The sequence below is a fragment of the Phocoena sinus genome, chromosome 1, assembly GCF_008692025.1.
Source record: "Phocoena sinus isolate mPhoSin1 chromosome 1, mPhoSin1.pri, whole genome shotgun sequence".
Classification (NCBI taxonomy): Eukaryota; Metazoa; Chordata; class Mammalia; order Artiodactyla; family Phocoenidae; genus Phocoena; species Phocoena sinus.
In genome coordinates this window covers 33,442,415-33,461,628 of record NC_045763.1, presented here as the reverse complement: position 1 = coordinate 33,461,628, position 19,214 = coordinate 33,442,415, and the positions used below count along the sequence as shown (strand labels likewise).

Sequence of the window (19,214 nt, the reverse complement as noted above, 5' to 3'; positions counted from 1 at the left end):
ATCAACGATACTCCTAAATTTGGGGCCTGAGGCACTAGAAAACCATGAAACTTTGTCGAAGAGGGTATTTCACAGGACTGGGGGTCCATGGAACACACTTCAGTGATCCCCTCTCCCTCCCCCAGCCTAGAGGTCCTTGGCCACATCCATGGAGTAGACAACAGAGGACCCCTCGTGGGCCAATCACAACTGCTCTGAAACTTGGTTTTCCCATTTACCAAACACACTGGTTATAGGGACCTAAGGTGGTAATGGATGCCCATCTCATGATGGATTACCAACCCACTGAACTGCTCGGGGCCACTGACCTTAGGGCCTGAGCCAGCTTCTCAGAAGCCACTTAAGAACTGCACAGAGGGGCTTCCCTGGTGGTGCAGTGGTTAAGAATCCGCCTGCCAATGAAGGAGACACGGGTTCGAGCCCTGGTCCAGGAAGATCTCACATGCTGCGGAACAACTAAGCCCATGCACCACAACTACTGAGCCTGTGCTCTAGAGCCCGCAAGCCACAACTACTGAGCCCACGTGCCACAACTACTGAAGCCTGCGCGCCTAGAGCCCGTACTCCGCAACGAGAAGCCACGACAATGAGAAGCCCGCACATCGCAACGAAGAGTAGTCTCCACTCGCCACAACTAGAGAAAGCCCACATACAGCAACGAAGACCCAACGCAGCCATAAATTAAATAAATAAATAAGTAAAATAACAAAAAAAAAAAAAAAAAAACTGCACAGAGGATGTGCAGCTCGAGAGGTCAGAGGGGACCCGCTGCTGAGCGCCCCCCTCGGGCCAGGCGCATGGATGCCCAGGCACCGCGGCCCTCGGAGGTGCTCTACAAAGGCAGAACCCGTCCGGATCACCAGTGCTGAAGAGAAGGGTGGGGGGACTTGGCCAGGCTTACTCCCCAAAGAGAAGCCTCCGGGCACTGGGCAGCCAACACCGGGCTTGAAGGCCACCCTCCGTGCAGTCTCGGCTTCAGCCCTCGCCCCTGCTACTGCCCTGTCTCCACAGCCAGGGTGGTAGGCTGGCCGGGCTTTGCAGCCCCTGGAGAGCCATCCTGGGGGGCGGGGGTTCCCTTTTCTAGAAAGGTTATGCAAGCAGCCAGCACTTCACAACCAGTCAGCAGAGGCCTTCTCCAAGCAGGGGCGGGCACAGCTGACCCTGTGAGGCTTTGAAAACTACCCACAGTCGTAGGGAGCTGCTGTCACCAGCAGGCCTAAGAGCCCTCAGTTTGGGGAATGGCTTTTATAAAAATGACTGAAGACTGTCTGATGGGACCACCAGATGGGAGAAGGGGTTAGAATTCACCCAGTCAGCCACATTCAAAGCACCCAAACAAGTATGAAGGCCTCTGTAAGTGAAGACATTGTAACTCAGCCCGTGAGAAACACGGACAGAGGCAGCTGGGTTGCCCTGGGTCAGGAAGCGGTGTTCCCACACGGGCTTTGGGGCCTCAGCCGTGATGGTGGCCTTGGACCAGTGCACGGAGGGACAAGAGGGAGCCCGCCTCCTTTCTGGGCCTCTCTGATGGAAGGCCTGCTCCAAATGGTGAGAAACATTTTTCTCCCAACACCCCCTTTCCAAATGAAAACCAGCAAAGCCTGCCGACCGTTGACAAACAGCCCGGCCCGAGCCCTGAGCCTCGGCCTCAGACACACTTTGCAGAGGAGCTGGCTCACGGGCAGGTGGTCCCAACGTTGCCAACGTGCCACGAGGAGCGTGGATTCAGTATCTCGAATTTCACTGTGGAGGAAAAACCAGCGAGGCCGATGACCTGAAATCGGAAGGCCTGGGTGCAGGAGGGCTGCCGGGGAGCGGACGGGACGGTGAGGCTTCTTTGTTCCTCTACATGCTGAGAACCTAAATTTGAAGCCTCTCTGGAAAATTCTGGTTCCTATTAAAAAGAAAGGCTCCTCTCTTAGCTTTTAAACAATCAGATCACCCACCTCAGCTACTGCTCCCCGGGAGGACAGCCCAGCACTGACGGCTCAGGGGACGCACACACGCCGGCCCCGCACTCAGACGGCGCCCACCCGGCTGCGACACAAGCATTCCAAACAAAGTGTGTCTCTTGCTCTGCGTTATTTATTTCTTAAGTTAGAGTATACACCGAGTCCAGCCAGGATATAATGGGCACGCAGCTCTGCCTGTCGTTATACCACATTAAGAAAATAGCTTTTCATACATTGCATTTCAACCGTAGTAACACCATTCTGGAAAGCAAAAGTCCCCTTGAGCAAAGCTGTCAAGTTCCCTCGAGCAAAACCCCATATGAGAGGGGTTTAGAGGCAGTTTCCCCAAAAGATTCTTTGTTAAGTGACCCCTTGATGCAAGGAGTGATTCCCGAGAAGCGCGGCTTCTAAAGAGGACGTGGATTCTAAACTCAGACTTCAGAGAGAGAGTTCTTGCCGTTCTGTGTGACGCCAAACTGACCGTCCTTTTGGACAACGAGTCCTCCAGCACAGGGCAGAGCCGACTCTGTTTCTGGTTTCACGGCTCTTGCTCAAGCAGTGCCCTCGGGTTCCAGCACTGGGTTGTGAGCACCAGCTGGACTCACCCCTCTCTGCCCACACAGGCCGCACGGTCCACCTTTTATAATGGCCTCGGCATCGGGGGAAGGAACAGCTACACGCTCGAAGCCACAGTGACGCAAGGTGGCTGGAGAAGCGCGGTGACCGATGGGCTCCCCTGGCACCCGGCCATCACCTGTTCCGCCCAGATGTCCTGCTTCTCGCCCGAGGCTGGAGGACCGCAAAGGAGAGTGTGGGACACCGGTCCGCACAGCGTGCGGGAGCCGGGACACACGGCGGGACATGCAAGTCACAAATACCTTCCCTCAAAATAAAATCATCTTAATAAAAACATAATTTAAAGGAAGTGTCAAAAGCTGAATGTAAAATCAAAGCTGTAAACTCCTGAAGTCCAAAGGCGCTCTTCAAGAATCATCCCTGTTTAAAAAAAAAAAAATTGAGCAATTATATGATATATGTTAAAGTAAACGAAGTTAGGATTTGTAGTCAGCTGCTATGGTAAACTATGCCTGGTTTTCATCGAGGACCAGTCGTAGTAGGAGCCTAACATGAATGAGAAGCTAAATTTCTGATTCCTATGGAATTATACATTTTCAAGATCTTACGTGGACTCCACCTCTACCCCAATACAAGTGTTCTTTTCCACAGCACCAGGCTCTTAACAGTGCCACTGACAGAGAATACATGCTCCAGGGGAGGCAGTTAGAAATTCCATATCATTGACCAAATATCTACCCCTTTACTGCTACAAAGTTTCCTTTCTCTCCACTGCAGTTACTTAGACTATCAAACTGCCTACAGCAAACTATCTGGTGAAGATTAATGAGTACATCAGTGCTAAATGCTGACCTGGCAGAGCAGGCAACCAATGCCCTCCTCCTGATTTAGACCTACTTTTCACGTCGCCCACCCGACTAAGCTTATCACAGGCCAGGCAGCTAGGGGCCATGGGACCGTGAGAGCAGACCTGCGAGTGAAGAGGCCCCCTGGTGGAGAAGGCAAGCTGTGCAGGATTCAGGGAGGTCACCTGCCCGTGCCTGAGGCAGGAGCTCATCTTACCTGTGGGGGGGACCCCCACATCCCTGGTTCTCCCTTGGACCCCACAGAGTCCCGGCTGATGCCCCAGCCCCCTTCTGAGTGTATATTTCTGCCGACAGTTCGCTCAGTTACCTTAATGGGAATTTATACAATGCTCGGCAGTCGCCCACAGATACTGCACTTTATAAACTTACGTGGTCCCAAAAGACAAATATTCCAAGTTTGTTCAATAACTGCTCCGATTTTAAAGGATTTGAAGAATAAGCGGCAGTCAACACACAAGTGTTGTATGTATTGGTTTTAAAGCACTTCCGGGGCTTCCTTGGTGGCACAGTGCTTAAGGATCCGCCTGCCAATGCAGGGGACATGCGTTTGATCCCTGGTCCGGGAAGATCCCGCATGCTGCAGAGCAACTAAGCCCGTGCGCCACAACGACTGAGCCTGCATGCCGCAACTACTGAAGCCCACGGGCCTAGAGCCCGTGCTCTGCAACAAGAGAAGCCACTGCAATGAGAAGCCCGCGCACCACAACGAAGAGTAGCCCCCGCTCACCGCAACTAGAGAAAGCCTGCTCACAGCAACCAAGACCCAACGCAGCCAAAAAACAAAAAATAAAACTACTTTTAAAAATAAAGCACTTCCTGGTGCAAGCTTGAGGGTCTGCAGAAATGACACTATGTTTTCATACCTGTCACCTCCTTCAAGATCTCCAAGCTTACGGCTACATGAAATAACATGGCTCTAAGAATCCAGTTCCCCCAAATTTGGTCAGGTTGGCACCTGAATGTAGCAATCGGCAAGGAGACAATTGCCCCGTGCCTGGTGTCCCCCTGCTGGAGTCCCCAAAGCAGGGTGGGTAGATGTACTGTAACTGGGACGGGGCGGGGTGGGGGTGGGGGGTCTCACCCATTTGATGCCCACGCTGACCTGACCACTTACATCCTCTGGCAGATGAAAATTTTCAACACTAAACTTTCATGATATCCTTACAATTCTATTGTTATCACCATTGAAAACAAAGTAAAACTAAAGCTTAAAAATATCACTTACGTTACCATCAGTCATGATTTATTGATGGAAACTTCAGTTCAGTGATTTCAGAGTCAGGGGAGCTGCTCCCACTTCTGTCACTGTAGGTGTCCCTGTAGAATTCAGATGGTTTATCCATCAGCTCCCACCAAACACTCGCTTCACTTCCCTCATTCTATAGCCACCACCACCACAGGGATGCTTGTCTGCACACAGCAGAAATCAGAGGCATTATATATTGAGCAGAAAGCTGCAGAGCCATTTTCTTCTTCTTGTTAAAGATACACATTCGCTTTATACTTCAGTCATGATGCCCTAACCACCAAGACAGGGTAACCAACTGACTCCAGATAAAGGTAGCAGTAGGGCATGAAATCCACCCAGGCTGTGGCCGACACCCCGATGAAGAAACACAGTTCCCCACGGACCACAGGGTCCCGGATGTGATCGTGGCGCCAGAAGCTGCAGAGGGGGAGACCTGGCCCCCATGCCGGGTGGCTGGGGAAGGCCAGGGGTGGCACAGAAGCAGCCTGAGAAAACCCCAGAGAAGGAGAGGAAGCTTGCGTGTCAGCATGAGAAGTGCCCCAGCAAGGCTCCCCGTTCCTGTGGCTTTGCTCATCACTGATGGTGTGATGATGGCCCGCTGGGAGGCATCAGTGACCACTCGAGGGACTAAGGGAGCGTAACCCCACCTGGGCGAGAGCCTGCAGCCTTTCTGGAGGTAATGTGGGAGCCTCCCCACGGAGGCCAGGAGGAGGCCAAAGTACGGTGGGGAAGGCTTGATAGGTCTGGACAGGAACTCAGGGTGATACTGAACTCCAACGAAAAAGGGATGATCTGAAACAGAAATGCGAAAGAACCAGCTTCACTGTGTGTCTGCATAACATGTGAAAGATGGGGAAAAAATCTGGTTAAATGCTCCACGTTTCTGCAGACCCTAAAACGATTTGAAAACAACTTATTGGGAGCCTGGGTAGAGGCAACCCCAAAGCACGGGAGAACCAATGCTCTCCCACCTGCACGCTGTCACCCTGTGGCCAAAGGCGCCTCCTCTCCAGGTTCCTGCCACCCTTCCCCTCGCCACGCCCCCCACCCCCAGCTCCCTGACTTGCGCGGGATTGAGTCCTGCAGGTCATGTGAGATTAGGCTTGAGAACCAAGTCCAAGCTCTCATTCTGGAGAACGAGGACCTGAAGCCAGAGGTCAAATGGCAAGGCCGCAGCGCAAGGGTGAGCCTCCCGGGGCCCCAGGACCTCGCTCACCAAGACCCCCAGACAGCGCCGCTGCCTGATGTGGTTAGGTCAAGGACAACAACTTATACTGCTGTGTTCTCCCCACATGCCAAGAAAGCCTGACTAAGTTCCCCACTAAACACAACGGCCCAAGCGATCACCTTCCAACTCCACGATTTCCATTCTCTCTCCTTCAACATCTTGGCCAACAAACTTCAAGCCTTGCTCCTCCAAACTCTTTTTCAAGACTGGATTCACCTGTCGAGGCATGAAGAACAATTTTGCTGGGCTCTCAGCTGACTGCGTTTCCGGCGTAACAGAAAGGAGAAAACGTGGAAGGTCACAGAGCTCAAATCCTCACCTCAAATCTGTGGCGGTGCCTCTCTTCCAGGTAATCTGCATCTCCGTAGAGTTTCCCTGGCAAAAGAAGCAGGCTGGCGTAAAGGCTTCCGAGTTCACAAAGGAGGCTATTCACAACCACATCTAGCTTCCCGGGTTGCTTCTCATCCTACCCGGCCAGGCCCTTTGAAGGTCATTTCTATGACTCTCCTACCGACCCCACCGCCTGCTCTAGCAGCACCGTTCACACTAACTCTTGGGCCTTGACTCTTTGCAACCAAGGGAAACTAACAGAAACAGACTTTCACCACCACCTCTCACACGTGACTACAGAGGCACAAAGCGCTCTGGCGGCACCCAAAGCCGCACGGCACCTGCTGTGCCTGGGGACCCAGCGCGGCCCGTGCCAGCGGGTGTCTTCCCTGAGCCAGGTGAGACCCCCAAACCACAGGACGTTAGAGCCGGAGGACTGGACGACCACCTGCTCAAGTGATGCAAACTACGGTGCCTCCAAGCCCCAGACAGATGCACGGGTGCCCTGCCAACAATGACAGTTTTCCCAGTGGGAAGAAAAGAAAATCCAATCGAGTTCTTTTAAGTATTTTCCTCCTCAAATTTCCCCCACGTCTTTGGCATATATTAGTACTTGCAGAATAAAATCTATTTGGGTTGAACCGGATGAGACTGCCATTTCTGTGGGACAAAAGTCACCGAGATCAGCAGTCTCACCTGACAGGACAGGAGAGTTAAGGCTGCAGCGGACTTCACCTAACCGTCTCGTTCTGCTGAGGGGTCCGCGCCCGAAGGCCCCGGTCCCCGGCTGTACTGCCGTGGCCTCTCTAAGAGCCACAGTGCTTTCTCTGGCCACTACAGTGCATCCTAAGGAGTGTCACCAGGAGAGGAAAAAAGAACTTCAAGAGTAAGAACAAAACCAAAAACGCCAGCCTGGCCACAGCACCAAGACGTGTGTCCTGGACGTGCCAGCCACAGGCTGGGCCCGTGGGAGGCAGCTCTTACTCATGACAGAGTTCGTGGTCTGGAACAGGGTTCTCCTCTTGCCCAGCCTCATGGTTCCGCCCATCTGGCCAGGGTTGTGTTCTGGCATGTCTATGACCTGGAGACGTTCCAAAAACAAACATGTGCTACCAAACCCTGCTTCGGTTAGGAGACAGACCGCCCGCACCGAGCGATGTGAGCCCGTGAGGGGGCCCAGCCTTTCCTCAGAAGGGACACTTGCAGAGGAAAAGGCCTCCCAGTGATCATTCTTAAACCTTTGTTGGCTAAGTGTTTAATCCTCAGCCCGTCCTCCTGAACCGCAGGACCAGACACAGCTGCCCCCTCCCCTGGCCGTTCCTGCCCCGACACTTTGGATCCTAAGTGCCTGTTCTAATAAAGACTAACACAGCAGCGTGGATACCAAACCAGACATGTGCGCACACGTTTCCTCCACTAGACTGACAGCTGCTCAGAGGAAAGGGATGCTCATCTGGGGTTGGCTGTGAACCAGGAGAGTTTGGTGAACATCTGTGGGACGCGGAGGCCGAGGCCCCCCAGCTGTGACAGCCCAGCCCACTGCCCGCTCCCCCGAGCACCTTCTGACCTGGGAGACCTTCTCTGTGCTCCCCTACCTCCCCAGGGTCCCACGCTTCAAAACCTCTGCTCTTCTCTTCCCGAGGTCTGAGTATTAGCAAAGTTCAATTTCAGCTCAATAAATACATACTAATGCTCTTCAAGTGCCCTGAGGTCAAGAGTCTTGTCCACCTTGTTTATCACAACATCCTCAGTATCAAGAACAGGCCTGTCACGCCTGGGCTGGGGATTCAAAGATGAATAAAGGCATTGTCTGTCCCCAACTGAACCACATTCCTCTGATGGGAGACATAACACGAGGAATGCCAGCCTCCTAGGGCTCGGGCCCTACGTCAAACAATCAGTACTAAATTCCAGCAGTTCTTTAAAAAAACACCCATCTCGGAGGGTTGTTGGGGATTAAGTGAATTAATATATACAAAGCAGTGAGCACGGTGCCTGGTACATGATAAGTGCCTGCCTAAGTGTCTCATGTCAGTATTGTTCTAAAGTGCTCCTGGGAGGTAGGAGGGCAGGGGTGGAGAATTACTTTAATCAGGCTGCAGTGGCACCTGTCTTAAAAACTTTCTGTGGCAGACTGGGAGGAGTAGTGAGAGACTACACGATGAAAAATAAAAGTTCTCCCTATCTGGGACGTCTGAAAGCGCGGGACCTCAGGGTTCTTTGGAATGAACCCAGTGGTCTCATTTCCCACCTCCAACCCTGAATCGCTTTCATCGACGCCCCTTCACCCCCTTCCAGACGCTCCAGACACTGGACTCACCACGGGATGATTGGTGTTAGGGTCAAACTCCGTAGAATTGGCATCTGAGAAACCAAAATACCTTTGTTATAAAAATAGTTACAACAAAACTGATTTTTTTTAAAGTTTCATTCCTAAGCTCTAAATCACAATTTCCCTCCTCAGTTTAAAGCTATTCAGTGATTAGAACCAAAACCAGGGATGACATTTTTAAGATATAAGATACTCGACACACAAACACAGGTGAATTTTTTCCCATTAAACCTGTAGCTCGGGGCTTCCCTGGTGGCGCAGTGGTTGAGAGACCGCCTGCCGATGCAGGGGACACGGGTTCGTGCCCCGGTCCGGGAAGATCCCACATGCCGCAGAGCGGCTGGGCCCGTGAGCCATGGCCGCTGAGCCTGCGCATCCGGAGCCTGTGCTCCGCAATGGGAGAGGCCGCAACAGTGAGAGGCCCGCGTACTGCCAAAAAAAAAAAAAAAAAAAAAACCTGTAGCTCTCTGGGAAGTCAAGCTGCACAAAGTGGGGCAATCGGAAAGCCAAGACCGACGGCACAACCTCCAAATCCTTATTTAGACAGTGCATCCTTTTGACGGCTTATATTGTTGTCTCGGTCTTTTCACTTCTCGTCTCAGACTGTCTCTCTCAACGGGCAAACACCGTTTCTTCATTTCTTTCATCCTCAGCACTACCCAACGGCCCCACTCAAGAGCTAAATCAAAAATTAACCTTTCTATCCTTTACTGAATTTACCGACTACCCATAAGGGAAACCACTGAAGACTAAGAGGGAAAGAACCAAGTCCCTGGCACTGCGCACCTGCTTGCTCTTTCTGTGCGACACGCAGGACATCGTTCCCCTCTGGGGCCTACACGAGGGCCAGGCCTCAGATGCGAGTCAGCTCATCACCAGGTCACTCATCCACCCGGGGACCCCAGTGGGTGCAGCAGCAGGAGACCATGGCTGCGAAGGGGTCCAGGGTGCCCGAGGGCCACCTCTAGGGTGGCGGGTGGTAGGACCGTGCCTGCCAGGAGCTCAGAAGCCAGCACCAGGGAGCATGATGCCTACAGGACTGAGCCACCGTTCCCTTGGGGTTACTGTGAAAAACGTGACGTGAACCCAGCCCTAACGGTCAGCTGGGCACAGGGAATCATACTGGTCAAGCTGGGCGGTCTTTCTATTCCTCGGGTTGCTCCGCTGAGTTTTCTTAGAGCTCATAAGGGTCCTGTAGCAGGCCCTTCCCTTGGCGGCCCCGATGGGGCCACTGCCTCCCAGGGCTCACGCCGTGTATGGCCCGCTGCCCCGCTGGCTGGGCTCGGCCGTGGGACACGAGCAGCCTCGGTAAAAGCCGGCAGAGCAAGCCTGTCATTTCAGGAGCCAGGCAGTCGCCACGCTGTGAGGAAGCTCAGCTGAATTAGTGAACGATGAGACCAAACCCCTGTCCCCGCTGGACAGGACAAGCTCGGACACACCACGTGGAGCAGAAAACCACACAGCCAGTCCACTCAACCCCAAGAGTGCTGAGAAACAGGAAACCACTGAGTTCTCAGTCTGGACGCAGTAATACAGTCCGTGAGGCGTGGCGCCAATATTAGTGAGTATTCCCCAAGTGCCAGGCACCGTGCTGGGACTATTTATAGGCATTATTTCATTCAATTCCTACAACCATGTGAGGTAGGTACCACTATGACCCCCATCTTACAGAAGAAACAGAGGTCCAGAAAGACTAAGTAAGTAACTTGCCTAAAATCACCCATCCTGAGTGATAAAGTCAAAATCTGAGCCCAGGTCTGACCAGCTCCAGCACCCAAGTTCATAATAACCACACAGCCTCACACCAGCCAGAGTTAGTTTCCTTGCCGGACACCAGCTCAGGGACGGTGGCCGTGATGACAGGAGTGCGGGCATCGCCAGAGCAGCAGCTGCAGGGGCGGAGCCAGGCGACTTGCTCAGCTGTGTTCCCTCCTCCGGTGGTTGGCGGTTCCCTTGGAGGACAGCGCTTTCCCTCAGTAAATTCAGCAGCTCCCCTAGCTGCATCTGCGAGGTACTGAGAAACCAGGCCTGGCCTCCATGGCTCCCCCTCACCCGACAGCTGCCAGAAACACTGAAGTGAGAATTTAACAAATTTTTAAGTAGACACTTACTTACCTTGCCATCCCAGCACATTTCTTGAAAATTCAACCACTGCCAACTGCATTCCTAAGCACACGCCTTGCAGGTGGAGGGGAAAAACACATGAAACTCCATTGAAAAGTCAGTTCCCACATTTCCAACCCGCCTACGTGGACCTGGTGTCCTGAATGTTCCCAGAATTCCAATTACAAACTCTCGTAATTCCCTGCTACAAACATGCAACCCCCTGCTATGTTTTATCTGTACCAGATTTCAAAAACGGGGTCTAAGAGTATATGATGATTCCAGGTTTCAGAAGTCATGCGATTTTAGAAATAAATAATATTCTCTTCAGTACTTTAAAATTCAAGTCTTCTTACCCTCTCTCATTAAGTTCCCAGTTACGATTGGTCGTGTTGGAAATGACTAAAATTTACAGCACCAGGAAGCATCCAAAATCATTCTGCCCAATTAGACAGCTGGTGTTCCAAATAAGCATATAAAACGCAGTCTCACATGTCCTGCCAAACAGCTGGGTTCAGTAAATGGACAAGATTTCCTAATTGCTATTTCATTCTCTCAAAATTCCATGACAGCCACGTGGAGTTAAAGCTTAAAATTTTCCTTTTAAAGACCAGTTGGAATTTCTCAAAAAACAGAACCAAAAAGGCCTATACTTGAGTTGCTATCTGGAAAGATGGCATCTATGTTTGGTTTCGATGATCTCCGTTTTATTTACAGGCTCCCACGGGGCACCTTTTCTTGTCTTTCCTACTCCTTACCCAAAAAAGGCTTCTTCTGTTTCCGAGCCCAGGAGATCGCTTGGATTTTTCCTTCAGTCCCTCGGACACCAAATCCTCCTGGAACCAGCACCCCACTGTGCAAGAGAGCATACCACAAGCACCCCTTTCCAGTCCAGCTCACAATAACCCTCCAAGGAGTCACTTCCAAGACACTGGTGCCATGAAGTCACTCCACACACTTGGCTGCTGGGGCTAGGACTGTGATTTCAACACTGCCAATGAGCTGTGCAGAAACACTATGGACTTAGAAAATGCACACAAAACCATCCACTTTCTTACTAACATCAGAAAATGCTTATAACCAGTTAAGAAAAAAAAAAAAAAAAGATGTTGTACATAATTGTAATACCACCTCTGCACAGTATCTGTCCCAGGTAGGGATTCTTGCCTTAAGTTTGCAATTTTTTTTTTACCTCTTGGCTTGAAGTGCTCCCCCTGAGTAGGAAGGGGGCCTCTGCTGGTCAGTTCGGCATGCCACACTGACCATGGCTGTATGGCTCCGTAAGATTCAGCTGTTCTAGTGAACTAGATATTCAGGCTTGATTTTTTACTATTGTAGACAAGAGCTGCCCAAAACGAACTATTTATGAGACTCGACTGACGGGTACTCAGCAAATGTTCTGGGTGAAACACCTTTAAATAATAAGCCTTATCCATGGATGCATTCAGTAAACATTATCAATAAAATGAGAACTCGTTTTCTTCACATTTAATGAAACTGATAAGCCATATTTTTGTGAGGCTTTAGTCATCCAGTATGTACGTAGTCCTTTCAGCAATTAAAAGACATTGAAACAAGCCGATTACCTACCAACAGCACAAGAAAGCACAGCACTTGGTTCATTAAGACAAACCCCAAACCCCTGGAAAGCAAAGGTAGCGAGTTCTGCTTACTGAGCGCTGCACAGCTTCTGCCAGGCCTCGTGGTAGCGCACGGGCTCCTCCTGCAAGGTGCTCGGCTCCAGGTCCGTGGAATCTATGTACTGGGAGCGGCCAGAGCGGAGAGAAAAGCAGCAGCCTCGTGACTCCTGAGCGCTCACCATTTCTAAACAGTATTACCAACGCTCCATCTTTCCCAGTTTTAAACTAAAGTTTAAAAACAACCTTGGGCTTCCCTGGTGGCGCAGTGGTTGAGAGTCCGCCTGCCGGTGCAGGGGACGCGGGTTCGTGCCCCGGTCTGGGGGGATCCCGCGTGCCGCGGAGCGGCTGGGCCCGTGGGCCATGGCCGCTGGGCCTGCGCGTCCGGAGCCTGTCCTCCGCAACGGGAGAGGCCACGGCAGTGAGAGGCCCGCGTAACGCATAAAAAAAAAAAAAAAAAAAAAAACAACCTTAATGTATTTACACTTACTAATCTTTTTAAAATAAACTTTAAGATCTTTCTTATATTTTAAAATATGAGTTTCCTTCCCAAATCATTTAATTCCCAACTCTGGCTGTCCATCCGCTCTACACTCAGTCCGCTAGCGCAGACCCTGAAGTCCTCTCTGTTCAAGATGTCTCCCCCAGTCCATCTTCCCCCTGGGTCACTTCTCACTTTTCTCAACTGTGTTGAAGTATAATTTACACACAATGAAACACAAGCATTTTAAGTGTGCACTTCATGAGTTTTGTCCCACACGCACACAAAGGTACGACCACCATTTTGATCAAGATCCAGAAAGTTCCTGTCACCCCCCCCCCCCCGCCAGTTCCCTCTGCCCCCTGCAAACACCGTCCTCCCTGCTTCCTGCCTCAGACAATCCTGGCTCTGTTTTCATCACCGCAGGCTGTAGCTCCTCTAGAACTTCAGACAAATGGAACCATGCAGCGTGCAGCCTTCTGTGTCTGCCGCCTTCAGCTCCGTGCAATGTCTCTGAGATTCACCCGTGTTGTTGTGTATCACCACGGAGTTTATTCCTTTTTACTGCAGGGTACTTTTCTACTGTAGGAATACACCACACGACGTGTTTATCCACCGACTTGTCCTGGACTTCTGGGCTGTCCCCAGATTTTGGCTGTTATGACTAACTGGTCCATTTGTATAAAGATAGATTCTTTTGGTGGACATGTTTTCATTTCTCTCGAGTAAATATCTGGGAGTGGGATTTCTGGGTCACACACAGTAGGCGTGTGTTTACCTTCATATGAAACCGCCAGACTGTTTCCTCAAGCAGCTGCACCAGTTTACACTCCTACACCCTCACTGACACGCTCAGCCACTCAGGTGGGTGGGTGTTGGCATCTCACTGAGACTCAATTTGCATTTATCTCCCTGACAACTGAAGGCGTTGAGCATCTTTTCATGTATATCATGTGCATCTCCTATGAAGTGTCTGTTCAAATCTTCTGCCCACTTTTTTATTAGGTTGTTCGTTTTTTTCCTGCTCCTTCCTATTACCCTGCGGTGACTTCCCTGAACCCCAGGGCAAAATCCAGGAGTGGCCCAGTTGAGGGGATTCATGACCTGGCCCTCGCCAGCCTGTCTCCAGACACCCTCCAATTCACACTTTTCCATCCACTGAGTTCCCAACCATTCCACACCTCCAAGTCCTTGGATATGCGCTCCCTGCTGTCGGGAATGCCCTGCCCTGCTGCCTTATCCATCTTCCCAACCTGCCCACGGGCCCCTCATCACACGTCTTCCAGGGTAGGTTCGCCCCCTCTTCTGCCTGCTCCCTTCACACCTGAGAGACCTCACTGACTCGGATTCCCCTCTCGGCCACCACCATCTAACACATGATCGGCACAGGCTACCTCCAAGGAGATAAAATAAATGAATGATCGAAAGAACTAGCAAAAAAATAAGTCAGGGCAGGGTTAATGAGATCCCACGATTCTTAAAACACATATAACAGCTCATCCTCTCGGCACCTGTTCACCAGCATAAAGCAAGCCACGTTTTCATGCCGAGAAGCCCCTGGAAAGTAGAAGGCCAACCCCGGTGCCAACAGCGAGGGCAGCTGCTCGGGGCCATCAGCTCTGCCCCCTCCACCCCCCAGTCAATACCCCTCAGCACTGAGCTCCAACTTCACTTCTAATTTCCATCTCTTCCTAATAAGCTCCATCAGGGAGCTACCTTGCTGGGAAAAAGGTATAAAGGGACAAGTGGAAGAGCTGACACATATGGTACTTCCTCCCTGCCAGGTACAGTTCTAAGCACTTTATATGAACTCATTCAATTCTTATCATAAGAGCCCTGTGACAACCCTTTTTAAAGATGGGAAAACTGAGGCCCAAAGAGGGCTAAGCAGCTTGCCCAGCATCACACAGCCTCGGAGGCCTGGCCGCCTGGCTCTGGAACCCCTGCCCTGAACCTCGACACTCCACTGCCTCCAGCCTGACATGCCAGCAGCTCAGCTTCTTCTCAGTGACTACCGTTCACCAGGCGCTGCCCGTTTTCCCGGCCTCGGCTGGGTGACTGGACACTTGTTCCTGAGAAACCTCCCAGCTCCACGGGGTGGACACTGGCACAGGTGCCAGCAATTGTGCAGCATGCTTAGCCACCAGGACTCCCCATTCCCAGGGTCACTTGACATTCAGATCCAAGGATTCACTCTCTTGGATCCTACTCTGACTACATCTTCTCTTATTTCCTGAAAATGCTCGGCTCTTCTCTCCCAGCCAGGAGCCAACCACAAATCCTTTTGACTCCTAAAAAAGAAATGCTAAGCTCCAATAATATAAAGCAGGTGTGCACGCAGCACCTATGAGAGTAGAGACGGCCTCCCTGTACCTGTGCGACACCTCCTCACCTTGATTTCCAATTTGTGGTTTATGGCCAGTGCAGAATGCTCCAGAGCTTTAATGACGGAGGCATACGAGTCTGAGAACTTCGTGTATTTGCCCACGAGGGCAATAGAGCAGGTCTCCAGCAGGCGATCATATCTACCACACAAAGGTCAAGAGACACCAAATCACTCAGAATGTACATACCCCCGTGAGGTCAAAATCACCTTTTAAAGAGCAGAAAAACATGTCTGGGAAAAATATGATAGGAGCAACTACTGTCTGTGTTCTATGTACTGAACAGTAAAGAGGAAGCAATTTTCAGATCAACGTGGCAGGCTTTGTAAAGAAAGTAGGATTTTGGAACCTGTTACAAAGAGATAGCTTCAAAATCCGTTCCAAATTTGGTTTTCTTTTTTTTTTTTTTAAGTTAAAAAATTAACAAACACAGACAATTCACAAGAGTTAATGTGATGAAGGGAACAGTCAAATTATGGGGCATCCACACAAGAGTCCATACTCATTAAAATTTTTCATTATAAAGTATAATTAGTAACACAAAAATAAAACTGTGGCTGCATAATGATATACAAGCAAATGGACACAGACTGAAAGGGAAAATGTCAAAATGAAAATAAGTATCGCTGAACAACAGCACGCATGCTCCCTCTACAAATGCTTGTTAGTGCCATCCAGCTGACTCGGCAGCTACGACACCACACGCCCAGTGCTCCGAGGCGCTGTGTGAAGATCTGTGAGGTGCTGTGCAAGCATCACAGGGCGAGGAGGCAAGCAGAGTGGGGACAGCTCTCAATCTGATGAGCTTTGACAGCAGCAGTAGGAAAAGACCAGACCCCCTTGTCGATCCTTCTGTAGTATGGGGTGAGCAGCGTGTTCCCAAACACAGCTCAGATATTTGGGAGCAGCCAGGAGTGCTCCAGCCACATCCAGCCACCCACGTGGGCCTCGGATACCAGTGCCAACCCACCGCAAGGAGGCCTGCTTGCGTGGGACACAAGGGTGATAGCTGTGTGATCTGAACTCCCTGAGACCCGGGACCCGGGCCAGCTCTACTGGGACTTCCTCATCCATGATGCAGCTACATGAGGGCTAAGATCCTTTCTTTACACCCCTTACCATGAAGGCCTTTTCTAGTGTGAGTTGATAGAACAAGCAAGAAAGAGCTGAATTCCCTGAGCTCCTACAAACAAAAAAGAAAGAAGGCTCGAACTCCCAGCTCCTTATTATGAAGCAAACCTGTCAGCCATCTCTTTCCACTTCATCAGCATTTTCCGTGGCTGCCTCTCAATAGGAAGGTCAAGTCTCCGGAGAAAATAATCTACAACCCCCTGCTCTTCTAACAACAAGGGGACTCGGTAGATGGACGAGACATCGTGGACACAGATCACCTGTTTAAAAATGAGCAAAGGTTAGTTAATTAAAACAAACAAAAACTAACTGGGCTGACGGACTCCTACCAGCTCTTAGGACCTTGGGAAAATAACTGTTTTAAATTTGAAAACAAAGAAAACGACAACTTTCTAAAAAATATAAATTACCAAACTGACTCAAGAAGAATAGAATACATAGTGGCTAATCTCCTATGAACATGGATGCAAAAATCCTTAAAAAAAAAAAAGTTCATAAACCAAACCACAAATTAGTTAAAAAAAAATCATGTCCAAGTAGGAACTGTCCCAAGAACAATGGTTCTCAAAATTGGCTGTCATTGGCATCACCTGGGAGAGCTTCTAAAAATTCAAAAGCCCATGCTGCACCCCACACCACTTACATTTAACAGTGGAATTCACTACATGAATAGATTAAAGTGGGGGGGAAAATCACCTCAGTGGAAGCAGATTTAATAAAAATTCAAAACCAATTCATAATAACAATTCCTGGTAAATTAGGAGTGTTAGAGAAAATGTGAAAATATAAAAACCCCACAGCAAACATCATTTGGTTTGATATTTAATATTAATGCTTAATATTTAAAGTCTGAAACAAGGCAAAACTGGTCACTAATCCCTACTTCTATTCAACAGTGTACTAGAGATATTAGCTATTACAATTAGATAAGAAAAAAATGTACATGAATTGGAAAATAAGAAAAAATTGCCACTAATTGCATATAATATAACTGCTCACCCATAAAAACCACGGGAATTTACAGGCAAAAAATCAGAACTAACGGGGCTTCCCTGGTGGCATAGTGGTTAAGAATCTGCCTGCCAATGGAGGGGACACGGGTTTAAGCCCTGGTCCAGGAAGATCCCACGTGCCGCAGAGCAACTAAGCCCGTGCGCCACAACTACTGAGCCTGCGCTCTAGAGCCCGTGAGCCACAACTATTGAAGCCCGCGGGCCTAGAGCCCATGCTCGGCAACAAGAGAAGCCACCGCAGTGACAAGCCCGCTCGACACAACTGGAGAAAGCTTGCGCACAGCAGCGAAGACCCAACACAGCCAAAAAAGTTAAAAGTAAAAAAAAGATTTTTTAACTCAGAACTGACAATTTTAGTAAGGTTGCTAAGCTTGAGATCAATGGGCAGAAGTCAGCAGGGTTTCCTATACATGGGTCTTATTTAATCAGGAAATATAATTTTTAAAAATACACCATTCACATAGTAACAAAAATTATGAATACCTATAAATAAATTTAAAACACAATTCACGAAGATATATAAGCCTAAAAACCACCTTTAAAAAGAAAATTGTAGAATATTATCGAAAGTTCTTTCAACACATGGAGCTGGAAGAGCTAGATATCTATACATGCAAAAAGATGAATTGCAAATTTTACTGAAAAGTTACTATCCATAAAAATTAACTCATAATGAATCCTAGACCTATGTGTTAAGCCCTAAAATTATCAAACTTCAGAAGAAAATCTTCATGACCTTGGTTAAGTAGAGTTCTTAGATATGATACCATAAGCACAACCTATAAAGAAAAACATGAATAAACTGGGAATTCATCAAAATGTAAAAGCTTTTATGCTCCCAAAGACACCATTAAGAAAATGAAAAGACATACACCTGAAATTAGCACGACATTATAAATCAACTATACTTCAATTAAAAAAAGAAAAGACAAAAAAAAAAAACAAAAGAAAATGAAAAGACAAACCACAAGCTGGGAGAAAAAAGTGTGCAAATCATATATCTGATAAAAGACTTGCACTGAGAATATATAAAGAACTCCTATCACTCAATGGGATAAGCAACCCAATTAAAAATAGGCAAAAGATGTGAAGTTCCAATTTAAATATAGAAACAACTGTCACATTTTTTAATAGTAACTAATTTTAATGATAACCTATTCTATTATAGAATTGAATCACCTTCACTTGCTGGGACAGAAATATCTAAAATAACTGAAGTGCATGAAAAAGGCTGTTCATAACAATGAGAGTACTCTGATGTTCCATGTACTTAGTACGAAGCAGAAGCCCTTTGATGGGCTCCTGGCTCAGGCATCGTGTCCAGGAACACTGATCTCAGGTGTCAGGCTACCCTCACACCCTGAAGCTTGAGCCATCGTGGAGATGGAGAGGACAGCTGCTTCTAATAGTCAAAGGCTTTCCTCTTGCTCTATTCACTTTAATGCCAGGGCAATGACTTTAATTGTTTTATATTCTCTCCCATACTCCTAGAAGCCTTGTGAATGGATTTCTCTTATTTTAGATCCATTTTTTTTTTTTTTTTTTGCGGTACGCCGGCCTCTCACTGTTGTGGCCTCTCCCATTGCAGAGCACAGGCTCCAGACGTGCAGGCCCAGCGGCCATGGCTCACAGGCCTAGCCGCTCCGCGGCATGTGGGATCTTCCCGGACCGGGGCACGAACCTGTGTCCCCTGCATCGGCAGGCGGACTCTCAACCACTGCGCCACCAAAGAAGCCTGGATTTCTCTTATTTTAACCCTGCTCCCTCATCCACTCCTCTCTAGGCCAGGTGGGCTCCCCGCTTAGTCTCCTGATCCTCAAATAACCTAGCAGTAGAACAAACCATCCATAACCTAATCATACGTTCCTTGACCTCAACTTCCCTTCTACTCTCCTTCAGCCAAACTTGATCAAAGCCACAATCTCAACTTAC

At 49.3% G+C, this 19,214-nt stretch overlaps 1 protein-coding gene across 4 annotated transcripts in view; it reads right to left on the bottom strand.

The window, feature by feature from the left end:
• Nucleotides 1-2,064: 2,064 nt before the first annotated feature.
• Nucleotides 2,065-19,214, bottom strand: part of CTPS1 (CTP synthase 1) — a 30,703-nt gene continuing 13,553 nt past the window's right edge. For 2 of the 4 annotated variants that reach the window (XM_032650355.1, XM_032650363.1), the window contains 12 exons: nucleotides 16,378-16,529; nucleotides 15,147-15,279; nucleotides 12,310-12,398; nucleotides 11,395-11,489; nucleotides 10,649-10,711; nucleotides 8,522-8,565; nucleotides 7,186-7,282; nucleotides 6,191-6,246; nucleotides 5,991-6,087; nucleotides 5,291-5,435; nucleotides 4,620-4,711; nucleotides 2,065-2,948 (listed from right to left, as the gene is read on the bottom strand). In XM_032650355.1, the coding sequence (XP_032506246.1) occupies nucleotides 4,627-4,711; nucleotides 5,291-5,435; nucleotides 5,991-6,087; nucleotides 6,191-6,246; nucleotides 7,186-7,282; nucleotides 8,522-8,565; nucleotides 10,649-10,711; nucleotides 11,395-11,489; nucleotides 12,310-12,398; nucleotides 15,147-15,279; nucleotides 16,378-16,529 (1,056 nt within the window). In that variant the 3' untranslated portion in view covers nucleotides 2,065-2,948; nucleotides 4,620-4,626. The remainder of the gene's footprint in view (nucleotides 2,949-4,619; nucleotides 4,712-5,290; nucleotides 5,436-5,990; nucleotides 6,088-6,190; nucleotides 6,247-7,185; nucleotides 7,283-8,521; nucleotides 8,566-10,648; nucleotides 10,712-11,394; nucleotides 11,490-12,309; nucleotides 12,399-15,146; nucleotides 15,280-16,377; nucleotides 16,530-19,214) is intronic. The other 2 variants (XM_032650335.1, XM_032650345.1) reach the window with 2 other exon arrangements.